General features: G+C 46.1%; 1 protein-coding gene and 1 long non-coding RNA gene across 2 annotated transcripts in view; one reads left to right on the top strand and one right to left on the bottom strand.

The window, feature by feature from the left end:
- Window positions 1-572, bottom strand: part of LOC119951849 — a 226,670-nt gene extending 226,098 nt beyond the window's left edge. Inside the window, exon 1 of the long non-coding RNA XR_005457683.1 lies at window positions 437-572. This is a non-coding gene — a long non-coding RNA (uncharacterized LOC119951849). The remainder of the gene's footprint in view (window positions 1-436) is intronic.
- Window positions 563-21,850, top strand: LOC119951817 (chromogranin-A-like). The gene is made up of 7 exons (XM_038775184.1): window positions 563-836; window positions 1,250-1,296; window positions 1,433-1,526; window positions 1,769-1,837; window positions 5,025-5,126; window positions 5,609-6,567; window positions 21,367-21,850. Exons 1-7 carry the CDS (start codon window positions 791-793, stop codon window positions 21,448-21,450), a joined length of 1,401 nt encoding a protein of 466 aa, XP_038631112.1. The 5' UTR covers window positions 563-790; the 3' UTR covers window positions 21,451-21,850.
- The last annotated feature ends 336 nt before the right edge of the window (window positions 21,851-22,186 follow it).

The raw sequence follows: 22,186 nt of genomic DNA, 5'->3' as shown, positions 1-22,186 counted from the left end.
GAAAGGCGCTATATAAATGCAAATATTAGTTCTTTAATAACAAACATTTTGGATAACAGGATACTTTAAAAACGCCAATGAATGCAGGGGAGGTTCGAATACTCAAAAGCCATTAGAAAAACATACATAACAATATTCTGTACATAAAATATTACATTTTAACCCTGATGCAGAAACTCAGAGCCAAGTCTCCAAGTTGTATTCCACCCTCACAAGTTTTGATCCCGGGATGCTTCAGATACGGTTGGCTTTTTATTTTCTAGCGGTGAACCTTCTGGCGACCTTTTTGTCCCCCCTCCTTAGCTCACCGGCCATCAGTGCTTAGGCACAGGGAGAGCGAGTGGCTTTCCTAGAAACCCTTTCCCCCCCTTTGTCTGCCAGAGTCAGGAGCTGCTGGATGCCAGGTGGATTGTGGAGGGTTTTGCATTTTGCTCACCTGGATTGGCTCCTGCCTTGGACGCTGCTGGGATTTCAGTCGATTCTGTTCGATGTCACATCCGGCTGCTGGGATTTAAAGGTGGAATCGCTGCTGCTGCGGTGCACGCTGTTCGCAGGAGTCCTGCAGCAGACAGCACAGCTCAGCTCAGCTCAGCACAACCAGCCCTCCAGTCTCCAGCACCCCCAAGTCATCCCATCGGGAGATTCTCCAGTTTTTTTTTTGTTTCATTCTTGAAGGGCAGAGAGGGGAGGGTGCTTCACGAGAAAGCACGATCTGGGCTGTTTTTTGTTTAATTTGCTGTTGTTGCATCTATTGAGAATCCTGCAAAAAGAAAGAGGTTTAAAAAAAAAGATGATATCATTGGGATTTTTCAATGTTCTTTTATTTGCGATTCAAGGTAAGGGTGATTAATTTGTTTCCTGTTTCTGGATAAACTATATGGCAGATATAGTGTGGTTTGATTTTATATGTATATATAAAGGGAAAATAAGTGGTTAGGAATTAGGAGTAATGTAAGGCGGGAATGACCCCTTTCAGCACCAAGGACAGAGGAGGATTGAGAGAGAGGCGAGGAGCTGGCCCCATCTCTCTCTCTCTCTCTGCTGCAGGCTCCAACTACCCAGTTTGCAGCCAGTGGCTTGCTGATCGGTCGTTGGTGTAGGAATAAAGTGCTCATAAGAAATTGCATGTTTATTTCGCTCTTTCCAAACTCTCAAGTCTTGACCCTCCCCCCAACCACCGCGGACAGGTCCTTGAAATTCCTCTCACTTGTGTTTTTGTTTCCTCTCTCTCTCTCTCTCTCTGTTACAGCTTCCTCCTCTCCTGTGCCCATTGAGCAATCGACAGCCGACGTCAAGGTAAGATAGAGATAAGTCTCCGTGGGGTTGTTGTTGTTTGACCTCTTTTTGACCTTGGACGCCTTTCCCATGGATGGGGCTGGGAACTTATCGCCCCCCAAAAACAGCTAACGGATCCCTGCTCTCTCCCGTCTAGGTGATGAGGTGTGTTGTCGAGGTCATCTCTGACACTCTGTCCAAACCCAGCTCTTTGCCAATCAGCCAGCAATGCATGGATGTTCTCAGGGGAGGTAGGCTGATTTCATCCCATATCATTATCTATTACCCTTTCCTCGTTAACTTAATGTCCAACGCCAGTATCACTGTAAATCAATTAATCTTTACTAGTGTAAGATACATATAAAAATTATATAGCTATTTACAAGTTAACAGAGTGAAATCTACGGTTAACCTTGCCATGCAAATGCAAATCATTACAAAGTGGTCACATTCTCGGATTGTTAATGCTGATTAGCTTTCCTATTCTGTGCAGATGAGAGAATCATCTCTGTGCTTCGACATCAGAATCTGCTACGAGAATTACAGGAGATTGCGGCCGAAGGTACTGTGTAACTGTAAACCAGGAGACTTGTAATGCTTAAGTCTTGAGTCTGAAATAGTGCCAGGCTCGCTGGCTGTGTGCCCCACTAAACGCCAATCTAACACTCACGGCACATGACCCACTTCCTCCATAAACCACTGCCTCCACACGCTGATTGGAAGACAAAAAACAGAGTTTTGCAGCCCTGGTTTCCCTATGATAACTGTTACCTTTATTTAATTAAAACCTCTCTAAGTGACTTCTTTTCAGTCGCTGTGACTGCTGCAGTGAACATGTGGGGTGGAAAAAATTTACATAGGTTCAAATCAAACTTGACCCAGATGTGCATTCGACTCTAATGAAATCAGGTTTCATAGAATTTTATTTCATAGAATTTACAGTGCAGAAGGAGGCCATTCGGCCCATCGAATCTGCACCGGCTCTTGGAAAGAGCACCCTACCCAAGGTCAACACCTCCACCCTCTACCCATAACCCAGTAACCCCACGCAACACTAAGGGCAATTTTGGACACTAAGGGCAATTTAGCATGGCCAATCCACCTAACCTGCACATCTTTGGACTATGGGAGGAAACCGGAGGACCTGGAGGAAACCCACGCAGACACATAAGAACTAGGAGCAGGAGTAGGCCATCTGGCCCCTCGAGCCTGCTCCGCCATTCAATGAGATCATGGCTGATCTTTTGTGGACTCAGCTCCACTTTCCGGCCCGAACACCATAACCCTTAATCCCTTTTTTTTTCAAAAAACTATCTATCTTTACCTTAAAAACATTTAATGAAGGAGCCTCAACTGCTTCACTGGGCAAGGAATTCCATAGATTCACAACCCTTTGGGTGAAGAAGTTCCTCCTAAACTCAGTCCTAAATCTACTTCCCCTTATTTTGAGGCTATGCCCCCTAGTTCTGCTTTCACCCGCCAGTGGAAACAACCTGCCCGCATCTATCCTATCTATTCCCTTCATAATTTTAAATGTTTCTATAAGATCCCCCCTCATCCTTCTAAATTCCAACGAGTACAGTCCCAGTCTACTCAACCTCTCCTCATAATCCAACCCCTTCAGCTCTGGGATTAACCTCGTGAATCTCCTCTGCACACCCTCCAGTGCCAGTACGTCCTTTCTCAAGTAAGGAGACCAAAACTGAACACAATACTCCAGACGTGGCCTCACTAACACCTTATATAATTGCAGCATAACCTCCCTAGTCTTAAACTCCATCTCTAGCAATGAAGGACACGGGGAGAACATGCAGATTCCGCACAGACAGTGACCCAAGCCGGGAATCGAACCTGGGACACTGGAGCTGTGAAGCAATTGTGCTAACCACAATGCTACCGTGCTGCCCAATGAAGCACTGGATAGCCTGCTATAGTGGGTAGAGATCAACTTTGAAGAATTTTTTTTTTTGGCTGCTTAATTTCCAGAAAGAACCCATCAGTATACTAAGAAATCATAGAATCATAGAATTTATTGTTCAGAAGGAGGCCATTCGGCCCATTGATCTGCACCGGTCCTTGGAAAGAGCATTCTACTTAAGCCCACACTTCCAGCCTATCCCAGTAACCCTACCTATCCTTTTTGGACACTAAGGCCAATTTATCATGGCCAATCCACCTAACCTGCACATCTTTGGACTGTGGGTGGACCCGGAGTACCCGGAAACCCACACAGATACAGGGAGAACTTGCAGACTCCGCACAGACAGTGGCCCAAGCGGGAATCGAAGCTTTGAAGTAACAGTGATAGCCACTGTGTAACCATGCCACCCCAATCAAGCCACTGAGGAATCTGAAAATGTCTGTCAGAGTTCTGTTTGTTCACAACATTGGGCGGGATGCTCCCAAAGGGAGACTAAGTGCCGACGGCGGAGAGAAAACCGGAGAGTTTCACTCTGGCGTCGGAGGCCACTCCTCGCCCCCTATTCTCCCACCCCTGGGGGGCTAGGAGCAGCGCCGCGTCATTTACGCGCGGCAGCCGCGGCGCCATGTAAATTACGCGGCTGGTGTCGCGTAAATGACATCAACCGCGTATGCGCAGGTTGGCCGGCACCAACCCGCGCATGCACGGTTGCTGTCCTCCCCGCGGGCACCCCGCAAGACATGGAGGAGTGATGATGCGGGGCGGCGGAGTAAAAGAGTGTGTCCTTCAGAGATGCCAGCCTGCCGATCGGTGGGCACCGATCACGGGCCAGATCCCTTCTGAGCGTCCCCCAGGTGCTCGATCCTCCCTCCCCCCCCCCCCCCCCCACAGGCCACCCACGCAGCGCTCGCGCGCTGTTCACGCCGGCAGCGACCAGGTGTGGTTGGCGCCGGCGTGAACCCATCGTATTGGGCAGGCATCCGGGCCAGAGAACTGCCGCTCGCCCGTTACAAAGGGCGAGCGGCAATTCTCTGAGCGACCTGTCGTAAATCTCGGTGCGCCGTTTGGGGGGGGGGGGGGGGGGGGGGGGGGCGGGGGGGGGGGGAATCGCGTGCGGGCAGCGTGGCGGGACTCACCCAGTCCCCGCAATTCTGCCCCCGGCGTGGGGGCGGAGAATTGCGCCAATTGAGTGTGGATTCTCTCCTTGAGGACAAATCAATCTCAACCCAAAAGCTTACAGACAGTTGGGCAAAGTTTCTGGGGGTCCCAGCAGTGAAAACGTGCTTTTTACCACAACTGTCACTCCTGCCAGGCCCATTCTCACTGTTGGAGCACTGGTTTGGAGGATCAACTTCAACAAAATAGATCATTATTTCAAAATAATTACCAATGTTTGAAACACTGAGCCAGCGTTTGCCATGGACGTTAATACAGTCATCCATAATTTCCAGTGCTGTCAACACAATTAAACACACAGATGACAATCTAATGATAAGGAAGAGTGTATCTATAAAGATATCGCCACAATATCTATTGAAACCTGATAGTCAGTAATAAAGGGCCTTCTTGGGTTACTGTGAAGTTCTATATTAACTGGAGACGTAATAAGCTGCGAGTAATGCCATCCTCAAGGTGAGCTCAAAATGTTTGAATCGGATATGATCAAGGACTCAGTAAATGGGAACATCCGGAAACGGTCATGTGAAAAAGGATGATATGCTCAACCATTCATACAACCCATTCCGCCTGAAAGTCCAAAGCTCTGGATAAGGTCATAAGATTCATAACTTTTTTCCAATAATGCCTTTTCTTTGAAATGTTGGTGCAGGGGCCAATGAGAAAGAGCTACATAAAAAGCTGAGCAGTGATTTCAATGACAACTTAGCTGTTGCTGTCAAGAATCACATTGACAAAACAATATCATCAGCAGGTTAGTGTAGAGGTAACCCACCTCATCCTTAGCGCATGTTGCAGAGTCTCGGTGTAATCCAAATGCCTATAGAGTTGCAGACCATCTGGTTGTTTGGAAATAATGCAAAGTTGGCTAATAATATTTGTGGCGCATTGCCAGAATCTAGTTGCATGTCACAGCAATTTTAGTTTATAGATATCAGATCACCGAGGACTGTTTAAAATAGATTGCATTGCATAAACGTGACATTGCTGATATCCTGATTTGCGCAGTTGCTATGTGTAGATTGTTCTCTGTGCCATCGTTTTTAAAAAATGGAAGTAGCATTGAACATAATAATATTTATTAAATGATTATTCAGCAAGCTTTAGTTTGTCCTTGCTTCACTTAGAAATCTGTGTTTCAACAAGAAATTTGTGCACCTGAGTGCTGTTATGAGTAAAAGCAATTGATCAAAACGAATTCTTGAAAGTTCACTCGCCGTATTGATTACTCTGCAGATAAATCACATGAAACCCCCACAGAGGAACAGCAAGGATCATCTGCTGAGACATTGGAAATAAAGGACAAAGAGCAGGACAGCATACAGGGAACACAGCCAAATGTCAGTGGATACAGCTTTCTGACAATGACGGATAAAACCTCCGATTCCAACAGCGATGTAGCTGATAGTAGAGATATGGCAACAGAAAAGGAAGAGGCAGTAAGAGAAGCGCCAGTGACGAATGGCTCCTCTGAGGAGGAGTCTTCTGTGCAGCAGTCCCAAGATCAGAGTCGAAGTGAGGAACACAGTCCAGAAGAAAGTGAGCAAATTGAAGACGAGTATGCCCAGGAAGAGGAAGTGGATGAAGGTAAAATCAAAGAGAGTGGGGAAGAGCTTGAGGAAGACCACAGTGATTACAATGACAATAAGAATGAGCCGCTTTCTAATGATGAAGAACGTTCACAAGAAGATGGAGAAACCAGGGAAGTGGACAGAAACCAAAGTGAAGCCAAGGAGCTTTCAGAGCTGGAGGGTGATGGGACGGTCTCAGAAGAAGACATAAGGGCCAATGAGAACAACATGAGCCACCAGAATTCAGAGGATGAAGATGTGGAAGAAGATGAATACTCAAATATCAGCGATGAAAAGGACGGGTTATCTGAAGAAGAGTGGGAGGAGAGAAAAAAATGGAAGAAGATGGGTGAACTGGCCCCAGAGCGGAACTCAAAAAAACATGGAGAAATGAGTGATGAAGACAGAGGTGTGTTAGAGAGAAAAAGTAAATTTACTGGACGTGCAAATCCCAATCCACACAACAAATTGAGTAATTCCCAATATTCATGGGGGAACAGAAGATCTCACTCTGAGGAAGGTATAAGGAAGAAGAAACCCATTCCATCATACCCGCGTAAAAGGACGGAAACGGAAGATAAGAAAGAGAAAGAAGAGGAGGGAAGTGCCAATCGGAAAAATGAGGTTTGCATCATTTTAAGTTTATTTTAACTCTGGTGCTTCCCATTGGTGGTGATCTGAGTCATGGTCGCGATGGTGAGCTGCTAAGGAGGTGTGATCTCATAATAAGTTCGTTTCTGTAAGCCACTACTTCCTCTGGGGTGGGGGGGGGGGGGGGGGGGGGGGGTAGTGAGTGGCCCTCCAGTAGATGTGCAGCTACTTGTGAGTTCCTAATCTCTGCCCTTGGGGAGAAGCCAGCTCATCAAGGCAATGGCTGTCTTTCATTATTATGCTTTTAACCATGACAAGATTCAGACCCCAGGAGCAAGACATGTCTATCTGTCCAGATCGCTAGTTACAGGATTCATATATGGCATTGGCCAGCCAGAAGATATGGGTTGTAATTTTGGAAATCAATGGAAATGAATCCATGTGAGTTTATGATGGGTGATCCATTTGTTCTACCCCAAATGATGAATGGTGTTTTATAATAAGAGTAGTGTTTAAAAACAAATGGCATGGCAGGGAAATCACAGAATTGTCACAGCGCAGAAGGAGGCCGTTTAGCCCATCATGCCTGTACCAGCATTCCGAATGAGCAATTCACTTAGTGCCAGTCTCCCACCTTCTCACCGCAGTCACACACATTCTTCCTTTTCATATAACACTCTTATTCCCTTTCCAATGTTTCGATTGAGCTCTCAGGGAGTGCATTCTAGCCCTTAACCACTCGCGGGGTGCAAAAGATTTTGCCAGTTACTTTAAATCTGTGCCCTCTCGTTCTTGATCCTTTCACAAGTGAGAACAACCTATTCCCATCTGCCCAGACCCCTCATGATTTTGAATACCTTAGTCAAATCTCCTCTCAGGCTTCTTTTTTCCAAGGGAAATAGTCCGAACTTCTCCAATCTATCTTCGTAACTGAAGTTCCTCATTCCTAGAACCATTTATTCTCTTGAAGCTTTCCTGCACTCACTCAAATACCTTAATATCCTTTCTGAAGTGTGGCACCCAGGATTGTAGACAATGCTCGAACTGAGGCTAAATGCCTTATACAAGTTCAGCATAACCTCCGTGCTCTTATACACTATGCCCCTGTTAATAAAGCCTTGGATACTGTTTGCTTTATTTACTATTCTCTCGACCTGTCCTGCCACCTTCAATGACTTGTGCATATAATCACAAAGGTCAATCTGCTCCTGCATCCCCGTTAGAGTTATACCCTTTATTTTATATTGTCCCTACATGTTTTCCTCCCAAAAATGAATCACTTTACATTTCTCCACATTGAACTTCCACTTGTTCCATCCTCTTCCTTGGTAATGACAATGAAAACTATTCATTTAATACCTTACCGACACTCTCTGCCTCCATGTGTAAATCCTCTTTTTGGTCCCTATTCGGCCTTACTCATTTTACCAATCTTTTACTATGTCTAAGCTTATCGGAGACTTTGCATTCCCTTTAATTTTGGTTGTCGGTGATCTGCCACATGTCTGCACATTCCACCAACTTGTCTAAGTTCAACACTACCCTTCTCAGTTCCTAATGTCATATCCAAGTATCATATTATCCACAAACTTTAAAATTGCCTCCTGTGCACCAAGGTTTAGGTCATAAATATACATCAGGAAAAGCAAGGAGCCCAGCACTGACCTTGGAGAACTCCACAACAAACATTCCTCCAGCTTGAAAAATATCCATTAACCATTACTCTGATTCCTGGCACTCGACCAATGCCCTATTGATGTTACTATTGTCCCTACTCCATGGAGTTACATTTTTTTCACAAGTCTGTCATGTGGCACTGTATCAAATGTCTTTTGGAATTTCATGTACACCACATAGACAGCATTACCCTCATTAACCCCCTCTGACACCTCTTCAAAAACTCCAACAAGTTAGTTAAACATGATTTCCCCTTAAGGAATCAGCACTGGCTTTCCTTAATTAACCTGCATTTGTCCACCTGACTATTCATTTTGTACCATATTATTAGGTCTAGTACCTCCCCAGCACCGAAGTATACTGACTGGCCTGTAGTTTATGGACTTATCTTTACACCATTTTAGAACAAACCTGTAATGTTTGCAATTCTGCAGTCCTGGCATCATCCCTGAGACTAAGGAAGGCTGAAAGATTATGGAAAGTGTCTCTGCAATTTCCGATCTCATTTCGCTCGGTATCCTCCAATGCATCTTATTTGGCCTGGTTCTTTCTCAACTGTAAGCATAGGCAGCCTATCCAATAACTCCTACTTATTAATTTCAAACCCTTCTAGTGTCTGAATTGTCTCTTTCATCATGGCTTGGGTAGTATCTTCGTCCTTGGTGGAGACAGTTGCAAAGCATTAATTTAATACCTCAGCTATGCGCTCTGTCTCCATGTATAAATATACTTTTTTGGCCCCTAATCAGTCCTATTCCAATTTACAACTCTTTTAACTATATGCCTAAAGAAGACTTTACGATTCCATTTTATGTTGGCTGTCAGTCTCTGTTCATACTCACTCTTTGCTTCTCTTATTTGCTTTTTCACCCACTCTGAACCTTATACATTCAGCCTGGTTCTCCATTGTATTTACAGCAGACATCTATCATATCCTTTTTTTTAAAATAAATTTAGAGTTCCCAATTATTTTTTTTTCCAATTAAGGAGCAATTTGGCGTGGCCAATCCACATAACCTGCACAACTTTGCGTTGTGGGGGTGAAACCCATGCAGACATGGGGAGAATGTGCAAACTCCACAGTGACCCAGAGCCGGGATCGAACCCAGGTTCTCAGCGCCACAGTCCCACGGACATCTATCATAAGCACACTTTTTCTCCTTTATGTTGTATTCCGACTCTTTTTCTCATTCTTTTGTCACCCAGGACTCTGGCATTTTTTGTTGTGCCTTGCCCTTTCCAGGGAATTTTGCCTTAACTGTGCCTGAACTATCTCTTCTTTGAAGTGAGTCCATTGTTCAGTTACTGTTTTCCCTGTTCACTTTGACTCCAATTTACTCAGCCCAGATTTGTTCTTACCCCTTAAAGTTGGCTTTCTCGAGTTAATAATTCTAACTCTGGATTGTTCATTGAACTTTTCCATAGTCAGCCTAAACTTTATGATGCAATGATCACTATTCCCTAAATTTTCTCCGACTGACACTTGATCCACCTCATTCCCAAGAACGAAGTCTAGCAGTGTCTCCTTTCTCATTGGACTGGCAAACAGTCTGTTGTGGAAAATGGTCCTGAATAAATTACGGGAAATCTTGCCCCACCCTGTCCTTTACACTACTCCTATCCCAGTCTATATTTGGATAATTCAATTCTTCCATTATACGTACTCGAAAAATGTTGCACCTCCCTGTAATTTCCTTGCAAATGTGTTCCTCCATGTGCTTCTCACTTGTATAGGTGGCCTATAAATTATACCGAATAATGTAATTGTACCTTTTTTTATTCCTTAGCTCTAGTCAAATTGATTCTGACCGTTAGCCCTCCAGGACATCATTTCTCCAGCACTGAAATGTTCTCCTTAATCAATACCACCCACAACTTTTTGATCTCCTTTCCTGAACACTTTGTATCCAGGAAATCTAATGCCCCAGTCCTACCCTTTGAGCCAGATCTCTGTTATGGCCACATCATATTTCCTAATGGCTGTCTGTAGTTTACCAATCTGATTTACCACCCTCCAAGCATTCACATACATGCACCATAACCCTGATTTAGACTTTATTACTTTTTCCCTTACTCTGACCCCACCTATTAACTTACTATTCCTTATTTTGGTGCTATGTATCTCTCCAATTATTCTGTGTGCCTTGGTATTCCTCTCTAATATTATCTCATGGTTCCCACACCCCTGCCAAGTTAGATTAACTCCTCCCCAATGACACAAGATATCAGGAAATGAGTATCCCAGCCGGTTTACTATTACCAGTAGATGTTCCAGGGTATTGAATGAGGTTGAGGCGCACAGGGCAATATTAAACTCACTCTTTAGATTAAAACAGGATTAGATTATCAGTGGCAAGTGTGAGAAAGCCAAGGGAATCTTACAGCATTGAAAGCTAGATAATGAAGGCAATGGGGATTTTGGAGTAGGGTTAAAAGCGAGGGGTGGAGGTATACAACCAACCAGCAGATAATCTCTACTTCTAAATATGGGCAATGACTTAACTGCACAAGCTACCAACATGGACACCAATCGGACCTGAGAATAGGAAATATGAGGTTGCCTGTGGCAACCAATGTGGCAACACAGAGCTGCAGATAGACTCAACCCAAACTTTTCAATAGGGTTTGCTGAATCGCCTGTTTTTATGAGTGGGTCAAGTGCAATAAATTGAAAATCCAATTAAAATACCACCTTCGATCATTTCAAGTGTAATGGCATGGAATTTGCAACATTAATTCTGAAGTAATGTGACAAGTGACTGGACACACCTATAGCAATAATGCATGAATAAAAATAGGAGGTCTTCTGACATAGTGGGTATCGTCCCTGCCTCTGAGCCAGAAGCGCTGGGTTCGAGTCCCACCCCAGGACTTGATGGCCAAGGAAGGCGCGTACATAACGTGGCCAAACAGGTCGAGGGTCAGCCTGCAAATCCTTCCAACACGCCAATGGCTGGTGGTAAGAGCGGGAGAGACTCCTGGTCAGCCACACTTGATGTGGAGTGGAGCTATAAGCTCTGGCGATAGAGCAGCGAACTGTTCCAGGAATTGCTAGCTATGGAAACAGACAAAAAGTCTGCTTTAGTGCACCGCTGAGTGTGGGAAGGGAATTGGCATAAATAGAGGTACAGTGAAAAGGGGCGAGAAACATTAAGAAAGAAAGTACAAATACTGAACAAAAATTATAAAAGTTAAAGTAGACGCCTTAAATAAATATCTATTTTATAATTTTAAGGCTCAATCTTGCAATTCTGTTAGATAATAATGGAAAGCTCAATTATCCATAGTCAATCATAGAAATACTTGATTTCAATCTACCATGCATTAACGGGTAATAGAAGCTCGCTGTTATTTTTTAAAAATCACGTATGGTTTGACTAGCTAAAGTGGGTCACTTCACCCTGTACATATTATTCTAAAAATAATAACCAATTTATTAAGTGAGTTAAGCCATTTCTAAATATAGTAACCATTACCATCAAACATTGAAAGGTTTCCATAGTGAGAGAATAGCTAGAACACCCAGTACTGTCAAGGCCGTCAATTCAGTTTTGTTTACCTGTGGATGCTTACTGAAGTCTTTATCATATTGTCACTTACCCTTAATCTGATGGCTGGTCCCTCTCGTGTCAGGTGGTAACAATGGTGTTGGATAACCCACAGAAGCAGACAAAGATCTTGGCAAAATTCTGCGCCTTGCGCTGGCAGTAGCGGAGTTCCCGGTGAGGCGGAGAATCCAGCGCGGGGAGAAAACGTGATGGACGTTGATCCATTTCCAATCTTCCGGTGGTGGCATGATTGAGGTTCGCACCCATGTGCCAACTGGAGAATACGAATGGGTCATTAAAACCCATTTAACGGGCCGGGTACCATATTCTCCGGGCTCGCGTGATTTTCTGGGCTGGAACCACATGGGCAAGAAATACTACCGGTATGGGCAAACGTGGACCTTGTGGTGGGTCAAAGGGATCATTCCCCAAAGTTCATCTGAGGGTCACCCCCCCCCAATTATGTAAGATCTGCCCACCCCAACCAGATCACCCTTTTGCCCCCCCCCACCCCCGAGACCCCCTAAATAAAGAGTCCGCTCCCTAGATAAAGAGATCACCCCCTAAATAAAGAGATACCACAGAAAACCCTATCTGGAAGCCCCCCAGAAAAGAGGGATGCTAGAGAGCAGTCCAGACAGAGGCAGTGAAACAAATTACTGTTGTATCACTCACCTGGACAATACACCTGCCGGCTCAGACACAGGAAGCACCAAGTGTCAACTCCTGAAAAGAGAAAAGCAATCAGCTGTGTTTAACCACTTCAGATCCTTGAGCTGCAAGACATTCATTAATTTCTTTTACTAGGCTGTGATTGACGGCTTCCACACACACACAGCTGTTATCTTTGCTCCATTCATCTCCCTTCACGCTGGAGTATCTCTGAAGTGCTCTAGGCAATTTTTAAAAGCATCAACCACTTCAAGCAGAGTTAAGTGCTTTCCAGTCATCTCCCTTCAGGCTTGAGTGATTTTGAAGTGGTCAGCTGGAAATTGACAGCACTTTACATCAAACAAAATATAACGTATGGCCACATAAGGAAATATTAGGCCTGAAAGCATGGTTAAAGAGGTAGGCTTGAAAGAATTGCTTCACGTCTGGGAGAGAGAGGTGGGTTGAAGGAGGGAATGCCAGAGCTTGGTGCCGAGGCAGCTGATACCATGGCTGTCAATGCTAGAGCATTGAGTTTGGGGGATGAATAAGAGGCCAATATCACTATTGCCAAGAAATAGTATTTATATGTGGCTGTATTTTGTCCCAGTTATCTCTCCTCCTCAAGGTTTTAAGTCCCGCTGGAGGAAGTTGCTTTGCACTGCCCTTTTATCAATGAAAGCAATGCGACCAAGATGATATTGTTTTCAGCTGATGTCCACAAATGGGGATGACTGACATGGGCTCCTGGACAGTGATCAGGAGCAGAAATAATTATTAGCAAGGCCAATTGTAGTACCCCAGACCATTAACACGACTGTGATCTGCTAACCCCAGAGACCAAGGATTGAACTTGGTGCCTTTCTGATGTGTATAGTTTAGATGCTCACCGAATAACACATTGATTCATCGGAGATGCTTTTAACTCTGAGTTTCCAGAAAGTACATATACTAGAAAGAGACACCGGGAAAGAAATTGACTTAGCTCATTACCTGATACAATTCCAGCTTAAAAAGAAATGGTGGTGAGTTCATATCAAGTTTATGGATGTATTTAATCACAAAATAGGCATATAAACATGTAATAAATGCATGGGTGCGTTTGAAATGAAATGAAAATTAAATGAAAAAATGAAATGAAAATCGTTTATTGTCACGAGTAGGCTTCAATGAAGTTACTGTGAAAAGCCCCTAGTCGCCACATTCCAGCGCCTGTTCGGGGAGGCTGGTACGGGAAACGAACCGTGCTGCCGGCCTACTTGGTCTGCTTTAAAAGCCAGCGATTTAGCCCAGTGAGCTAAACCAGCCCCATTTTGCAGTTTCAGAATTTTCCACTTCACTTGCTTCATAAATGTGGTGAGGTGCTACAGCAAAGAATCATAAATCCAAGAACAAAAGGCATATAATTTCAGGGAAGCAGCATGCATGTACACAGAACCTGATTTAAAATGTGTGATTAAGGATAGAGTCCAATTAACACTGCCAGTTTTGTGTTGATGGAAAACACTTTCAGCCTTGCACCAATGCTAAACTTGTGAAATACAAATCTGGCATTGTGTTTGAAGTGCCTTTGAAGCAAAGTGAAGTGAGACCACCAACTCATTTCACTTTGTTGTGGTGTCAGATTGAGGCCCGAACCCCAATTGCTGGCTGCATTAACACTAACTACAAGCTTTGGCTCAAATCAAAACCACAGCAACTACAGCAATACTAGAGTTGAATGCAAACTAAATTACTCGTGATTGGCTAAATAAATTGCGTTCCAACATCAATGGCATTGCACTTGAAGGTTCAAGAAAAGCATGAGCACCAATTTGGAAACGTGGCTACTGTAAAATGAATTTCACTTCCTCAGTTACACCTTTTATACAAATGCACCAATAGAACCTCTATTGGGTGCCCTTTGTCAATTAGCTACATTTGACCTACATTGTGTGTGCTGAGGGTTAACCTGTATTCCTCACCTACAGTTTCCTCATCCCCCCCTATCCGATGGTTCAGCTGAGATTCAGATACGATGGCAGCCTGGAAAGAGTTGGGACTTAACCCCACAGTCCTTCTGTGTCACACAGTTCATCAATGCTCCACTAGTGAACTCTATGTCATTTTTTAAAACAGCTTATTTATGAAAAGAATCATGCGTCCATTGCTGATGCCCTGTGGTATTGCTTGTGATACTCTGGGCGCTAAGTGCTGATTGTATCATTTAGTGAAGTCCCACTTGAAGCTGAGAGCAGAGTTAAGTGGAAGATGGGGAGTGAATGACAGCCTCAAAGGTTGTGAAGAGAGAGAGGCCAGGGAGTGGAGACATCATTTTCAAATTACAACCACTGAACCTGGAGCCAAACAAATTAGGAGCAGGAGTAGGCCACTCGGCCCGTCAAGCCTGCTCTACTATTCAATAAGATCATGCCTGATCTGATTATAACCTCAACTTCACATTCTTGCCTACTCCCAATAACCTTTAACCCCCTTATTAATTAAGAATATATCTAGGTATGCCTTAAAAATATTCAAAGATTCTGGGCGCGATTCTCCGAAAGAATTTCTAAGTGTGGTAGCGAGCAGGAATTGCTGCGAGTTTTGCAGTGCTCGGCCCAGCGAGGCCGGCAATGCTGTTCAATGTTAATCGGTCCACTTAACGAGGTATCATTGGCTTCTTGCTGCAAATGAAGGCTCGTCAGTTGAGTCGCCAGGACCGTGCTTGCCAGCCCCCCGCTAAAAGGTCAAACAGCACTTAAACTGCACTTGCTCAGTCAACCCCATCCAGCTCGCAACAATGGTGCCGAGGAGACCAGCCCCAAGATTCGGGGACGTTGACCTGGGGAGGCTCCTGGGTGGGGTGGACACCAGGAGGGATGTCCTGTTCCCAGAGGGTCCCAGAGGGTGAGCCATACGGCAGCCAGTGCTTCCTGGGACTGACGGTGGCGGCAGCAGTCACCTCAGAGTGTGACCAGGAGGATTGGCCTTCAGAGCCGGAAGGAGGTCAATGACTTACAGCGGGCAGCCGAGTGAGTAGACACCAATGCCCCCAAGACCTTCCCCCAACTCCTCCATCAACCACCCCCCCCCACCCCTCCTTCACACCCCCTCTCCCACCACTGTCAACCACACATGTGGCTAACAATGCCCTCTCTGTCTCTTCAGGAAAAGCACTCCCACAATCGGCGGGATTGGGCTCAGACTGGCGGTGGGGGGCTGGACATCAGAATCCTCACCTCGTTCGAGGAGCGGGCCCTGGAGATGACCGGTGTGGCCGAGGACAGGGCGGTCCCCAACGTGGATGCTGGCGGACGCCACAGAGGTGAAGAACTTTGCATCAGTCTTCACAGTGGAAGACAGCAGCGGGGTGCCAGAGCTCCAGGAGAATCAGGGAGCACAAGTGAATATAGTGGCCATCACTAAGGGAAAGGTTAGGGGAAACCGAAAGGTGTGAATGTCGATAAATCACCAGGACCGGATCGTCTACACCCCATGGTTCTGAAGGAGATAGCTGAGGAGATTGTGGAGGCATTGGTCGTGATCTTTCAGGAACCACTGGAGACAGGGAGGGTCCCAGAGGACTGGAAAGTGGCCAATATAACACCGCTGTTTAAGAAGGGAGGGAGGCAGAAGAAGGGAAATTATAGGGCGGTTAGCCTGACTTTAGTCATTTTAGAGTCCATTATTAAAGATGAGATCGCAGAGTACTTGGAAGTGGATGGTAAAATAGGATTGAGTCAGCACAGCTTTGTCAAAGGAAGGTCATGTCTGACAAATCGTTAGAGACTTTGAGGAGGTAACAAGGAAGGTAGACAAAGGAGAACCAGTGGACGTGATTTATTTAGATTTCCAGAAGGCCTTTGACAAGGTACCACATAGGAGATTGTTAAATAAGTTAAGAGCCCATGGTGTTTAAGGGCATGGATAGAGGATTGGCCGACTGGCGGAAGGCAGAGAGTAGGGATAAAGGGGTCTTTTTCAGAATGGCAACCGGTGACTAGTGGTGTGCCTCAGGGGTCTCTGCTGGGATCACAACTTTTCACAATATACATTAATGATCTGGAAGAAGAAACTAAAGTCACTGTTGCTAAGTTTGCTGATGATACAAAGATCTGTAGGTGGACAGGTAGTATTGAGGAAGCAGGGTGGCTGCAGAAGGACTTGGACAGGTTAGGAGAGTGGGCAAAGAAGTGGCAGATGGAATACAATGTGGAAAAGTGTGAGCTTATGCACTTTGGAAGGAGAAATAGAGGCATAGACTATTTTCTAAATGGGGAAATGCTTAGGAAATTAGAAGCACAAAGGGACTTGGAAGTCCTTGTTTACAATTCTCTAAAGGTTAACGTGCAGGTTCAGTCGGCAGTTAGGAAGGCAAATGCAATGTTAGCATTCATGTCAAGAGGGCGAGAATACAAGACCACGGATGTACTTCTGAGGCTGTATAAGGCTCTGGTCAGACCCCATTTGGAGTATTGAGTTTTGGGCCCCATATCAAAGGAAGGATGTGCTGGCCTTGGAAAGGGTCCAGAGGAGGTTCATAAGAATGATACCTGGAATGAAGAGCTTGACGTATGAGGAACGGTTGAGGACTCTGGGTCTATACACGTTGGAGTTTAGAAGGATGAGGGGGGATCTTATTGAAACTTACAGAATACTGCAAGGCCTGGATAGAGTGGATGTGGCGAGGATGTTTCCACTAGCAGGAAAAACAAGAACCAGAGGATACAATCTCAGACTAAAGGGACAATCCTTTAAAACAGAGATGAGGAGGAATTTCTTCAGCCAGAGGGTAGTGAATCTGTGGAACTCTGCCGCAGAAGGCTGTGGAGGCCAAGTCCTTAAGAAAGAGATAGATAGGTTCTTGATTAATAAGGGGATGAGGAGTTATGGGGGAAAGGCAGGAGAATGGGAATGAGAAAAATATCAGCCATTATTGAATTGCGGAGCAGACTCGATGGGCCGAGTGGCCTAATTCTGCTCTTATGTCTTATAGACTTATGGTCTAACCATCGGGCTCCACCTAGAGGACCTGTCAAACGTGAGTACTGATTGCCTTACTGACTGACCCATCCTTCCCACTGACCACATGTCCATTGTCCCGCAGGTCCTCCAGCCGATGGAACCAGCCCATCCCAGGAGGCCCCTTTCCTGACTCTTGAGGAGGAGAGCTCTGAGGGCGCAACTGTTATAATCGCGGCACAGCTGTCATCCCCACCCCCCACCACATACTTGGATGGAAAATACTAGTGGTCAAGAGTCTGGGGCACAATCTGATGAGTGCCACATCGCTGATGATACACATCAGGTGGAGGTAGGAACTCCCAGGCGAGGCAGCAGTTGGAGGGCTGCTGGATCCCAGAAGCCAGCTGGGTCCCAGCCTGATGCTGATCCTCTGGAAATGGGTTACCCGGAGCTGATGGAGACGTTAGGGTGTGGCCGGGACATTCTGAGGGTGACATCAGTGTCGCTCCAATAGATCTAATAGCCGTTTGGAGGAGTCCCTGAGGCTACAGGTGCAGCAGATGTCGCCAGCAATGCGTGATACCAAGGTCAATGCTAGGGTGGTGACCGCAGCGGACAACCTGGTGCACAACGACGGCACCATGAGTGAAGGTGTCCAAGGTGACACGTAGTAGGTGGCGGCCGTGGCTGTAGGTCCCAACAGAATGTCCACCTCGCTGAGGGATGTCACCTAGTACCAGGCTGACCTTGATGAGGTTCTGCGGGACATGTCCCACTCTCGGATGGACATTGCTGAGGCACTGCCGAGCTTGTCCCAATCCCTGAGGAGCATCGCCTAGGGCGTTGACACAAGGTGCAGGCAATGGAGAACCGTCAGGGCTCGCAGAGCCAGATGATGCAGGGGCAGCCGGGGCATCTCGAACCAGCTGCCCCTCCCTCCATCCCAAGGTGAACCTTGGGGCCCCTATGGGCACCGACGATGGAGTGGCGACGGTGGGTACCAGCTCCCCCAAGTTCCACCCCTTTCCACAACCAATATGTCGCCTTCCGCAATGCAGTCTGAGCCCTGGACACTTTGCCCATCTCTCCAGGCATCTCCCATTCCCCATGCCACCCATACTCTGGCCGTGGACATGTCCCCGGAGCTGTATCCCATTCCTGGGTGTTCGGACATTGATTGTGTGGTGTTGCCTCCCGCAGTGTTCAGGCAAAGTGTCCAGGCATCAGGGTGTGATTGGGATGCCAGGCAATGTCTCCCACATGCTACAAGGTCCGCCCACCCATGGGAATCCACATGGCATCTGTGAAGTGCTCACTTGACCACGATTGCCAATTCCCTATTCACAATAGCCTTCAGCCATATGGCCAGAGGCCTTATGGGTTATGGGTGGTGGTTGGGGCAGAAGGGCAGGGACAAGGGTTGCCCCCGGAAGGGGTACACACAATCCAGAGGTTGGAATGGTGATGCCGCGAGCGGTAGCCCCCCCCCCAACACCCCATGGCAACCCACCCCAGCGGAGGCCCCACCCCACCCAGTGCCCCACCAGCCGAGTGTCCCGGTCCCTTCCCCCTGCTGAATGATGGGAGGCCATTGGATATGGGGTGGCTCTCGTAGATTGTATGGAAATGGGGCTTAAGTGGAGATAATTGGTTTCTCGTCATGCTACGGCGAGATCCCAATTTCACCTCCAGGGGTGGGTGGGCTGCATCGCAAACTGTTTGGCGCCTGGCACGGATCGTCTTTTTGGCCTCTTCTGCTATTGACAGGCCTCGTTACGCTTGAGCGACAGTGTAACGAGGTTGGAGAATCGCGCCCTGAGTGTCATTGAATAGCAGTAGGTAACTCAAAAACCCGCCACAAATTAACTTCGAAATTGTTTGGGAGAACTGCACCCTTAGAATTTCTTTTAGCACGAGGGAGCTGAACTCTTGAGGTAGGGCCGCCATTTTGAAAGGTGCCCCAATCTCTAAGTGAGCTTGTGGGTCCTCCACACTCCCCACCCTTGGGCAATGTCACCCCCTTGCACGCTGGCCCCCAGGCAGTGCTCCTGCCAGCTTGGCTGTGCCACCCTGGCTTTCCAGTGTGATGGCCGGAGGGCCACTCTGCACTGACCCTGACCACCCAGGGGTCTCCAATAGCCCGGGACACCCTCCCCCCCACCCCAGTGCCATTCCGCCTGGCCAACGTTTGTGTGGGGCAGTACTGAACGGCGCCTCGCTGCGGTCTCACTGGGGAGGCTGCTGGATCCTGCGTTACCGGTGGATACTGGGTAAGTTTGCCTTAGCCGGTTGAAAACCGGCTTCGGTGCGCGCTTTTGGTCACGCCTCTTGTGGATGTGTTTCAGATTCTGCGCCTCGTGAGACGTTAGTGAATCCTGCGAGGCGCAAAGACGGTCGGGAAGCCCTGCAAGAGGGCCCGCCCGGCACTTAGTGGCCGCACCACACTCAAGGGAGACTGTAATGCGGCCGGTGGATCTTAGCTGTTTAAGGTTTTTCTTAGCTGGTAGGACCAGTGCCTAATTTGATTGATTGTTTTGAGTGAATTAGAATCTCTTGTTTTCAGATTTCATCTCTTAGTAGAGCGAAAGCATTTAAAGTTTCTCTTTGTTTGATAATTTATAGACCGTAGCTCCTAACCATTAATTGAAAAATCCTTGATGGTGATGGGTGTAATTACATTCATGCATTCTATCATGGAACATTTCCATTAGCTGTACCTCTATGTGCTATTGCGTGTGGATAATATGTCCAAGATGGCAGTGGTTTGCAAGATAATGCAGTGGCAACCCTTAATTCAGTAAGTCTCAATAATGGTAAACGTAATTTGTTCTACAGAACTGATGTGAGACAAAATATTTCAAGAGCTTACATCTTCTGTGTTCATGAGGCAGAGGAAACAAAATGATGGGGGCTAAGGCTGGTCTAATGGGTGCAACCTATTCATCTGCTGTTATTTTATTCACAAACTAGAACTTCTTCAGATCGACCCTAGTTTTACCTATTTCACTGACATTCCTCAATCCAGTAAAAATACAAACTGGGTGCCAAAACCTGAAATGATGTAAATAAAATAAAATACTTTGGGATTAAATTGGTATGAGTTTGGCTCTAAGACTACACATCATTCACCTGTTACATGGATCAACTCCATTTTGCAGGTCGGCACGGTGGTGCAGTGGTTAGTATTGCTGCCTACGGCGCTGAGGACCCGGGTGCGATCCCGGCCCTGGGTCACTGTCTGTGTGGAGTTTGCATATTCTCCCTGTGTCTCTGTGGGTTTCACTCTCACAACCCAAAGATGTGCAGGTTAGGTGGATTGGCCACGCTAAATTGCCCCTTAATTGGGAAAAAAAAATATTTGGGCACTATAAATTTATTTTAAAATCCTCAATTTTGCTATCTTTTAAAAAATATATTTGACTTGTAAAGTCTGCCGCATCAACTACTTCGATGTAGTTGCAGGGTGATTTCAGGGGGAGTCTGCAGAATATGTGCATGCAGAACCTGATTTTAAATGTGTGATTAAGGATACAGTCCAATTAACACTGCAAGTTTTGTGTCAATGGGAAATACTTTCAACTTTGCACTGATGTGAAGTGGCTTTGTGAAGCCAGTTTCACAAATCACTCAATCCTGTCACTGTAGGCACAATTTTACAGTCCGCTGCGGGTGGTTTAACAGATGGAGCGAGCCTACCATATTCCAGGGAATGCCCCTCCGCCCCGCCTATCCGACAGCCCCCAACCTGGCTGAGGTTTAGCAGAAGGCACGCACAGCCTGCCCTTGAACCAACTGAAGGGGCCACTACCCCCCACTAGCCAGTAGGAGAAGATCAGCAATGTTTGGGAAGCACAGCAGGAGGCTGTTTAGGCCTGAGCGAAGGAAGGTCATGAAAGGGGCTATATAAATGAAAGTCATCCTTTTCCATCTGTGAAAAAGACTGTTCAGCACTCTTCTAGAAATGTTCCTCTCAGGAATAACTGACTTTTAGTCATGTCTACTATTTTCCCAGGAGCAAGAATTGGAGAATCTGGAAGCAATTGAAAGTGAACTGGAAGCCATGGCAAGGAGGTTACATCAAATGCGCAGAAGTTAAACCCAGTGTCACAAAACTCGGTAATAATGAAGCAACTACCAGCACCTCCGTTTGATAAGTAATATTTTAGCTAGTGCACCAAAATCATCAATGCTTTCTAGGGGTCTACTTTCTACATCTGTTTTCCTTTCCAAGGTGCTGCTAAATGCTTGCTTATTTAATCATTTTGCATCATTTAGATCTCCCATTGCGTATCTTGTTTTCTACAATAGCAGAATCCGTTTGCAATATTTTACTTTATAGTTTAAAATTCTATGGCTTTCTAGATTACCTGATAGAAGAAATGAAACTCAAGTTAAAATATTATTGTACTTGGTGGAAATTTGTACCAAGTCAGACTAATTGTATTGTACATTCTATATACGATTTATGTAATTAAAATAAAACAACTTTTACTCCATGGTTTTTGCTTTATTCTTCTCATCCTCATTTGAAAAGAAATTGGGCGGGATTCTCCCTCAGCGGACGCTGGAATCGGGAAACACTATTGGTTGGAGAATCAGTTGGCGCTGAAATCGTGGCGGGCGCTGGTATCATGCCAAATCGCAGTTCTGCGGTGATCGACAGCAGCGTCAATGCACTCCACTCCCGCACATACAGTGAACGCATTGGCATATCATTAGGGGACCTGATCCGGTATTCTCCGGGTCTCCGGTATTCTCCGCCTCCACTGGGGGGGGGGGGGGGGAATTCCCGACGGCGAGGTTCACTCATGCTTTCAATAAACGTGAAACAG

Source organism: Scyliorhinus canicula, chromosome 2 (assembly GCF_902713615.1).
Source record: "Scyliorhinus canicula chromosome 2, sScyCan1.1, whole genome shotgun sequence".
Taxonomy (NCBI): Eukaryota; Metazoa; Chordata; class Chondrichthyes; order Carcharhiniformes; family Scyliorhinidae; genus Scyliorhinus; species Scyliorhinus canicula.
Note: the sequence above shows the minus strand (reverse complement) of the source record. Positions and strands in the feature narration are given on the sequence as shown.

What these genes read in the sequence shown, in the direction of transcription:
- LOC119951817 (XM_038775184.1), top strand. Translation starts at nt 791, where the DNA reads ATGATATCATTGGGATTTTTCAATGTTCTTTTATTTGCGATTCAAG. An exon ending in AATCGACAGCCGACGTCAAG is followed by an intron (nt 1,297 to 1,432) that starts GTAAGATAGAGA and finishes TCTCCCGTCTAG; the next exon opens with GTGATGAGGTGTGTTGTCGA. An exon ending in GTGCCAATCGGAAAAATGAG is followed by an intron (nt 6,568 to 21,366) that starts GTTTGCATCATT and finishes CTATTTTCCCAG; the next exon opens with GAGCAAGAATTGGAGAATCT.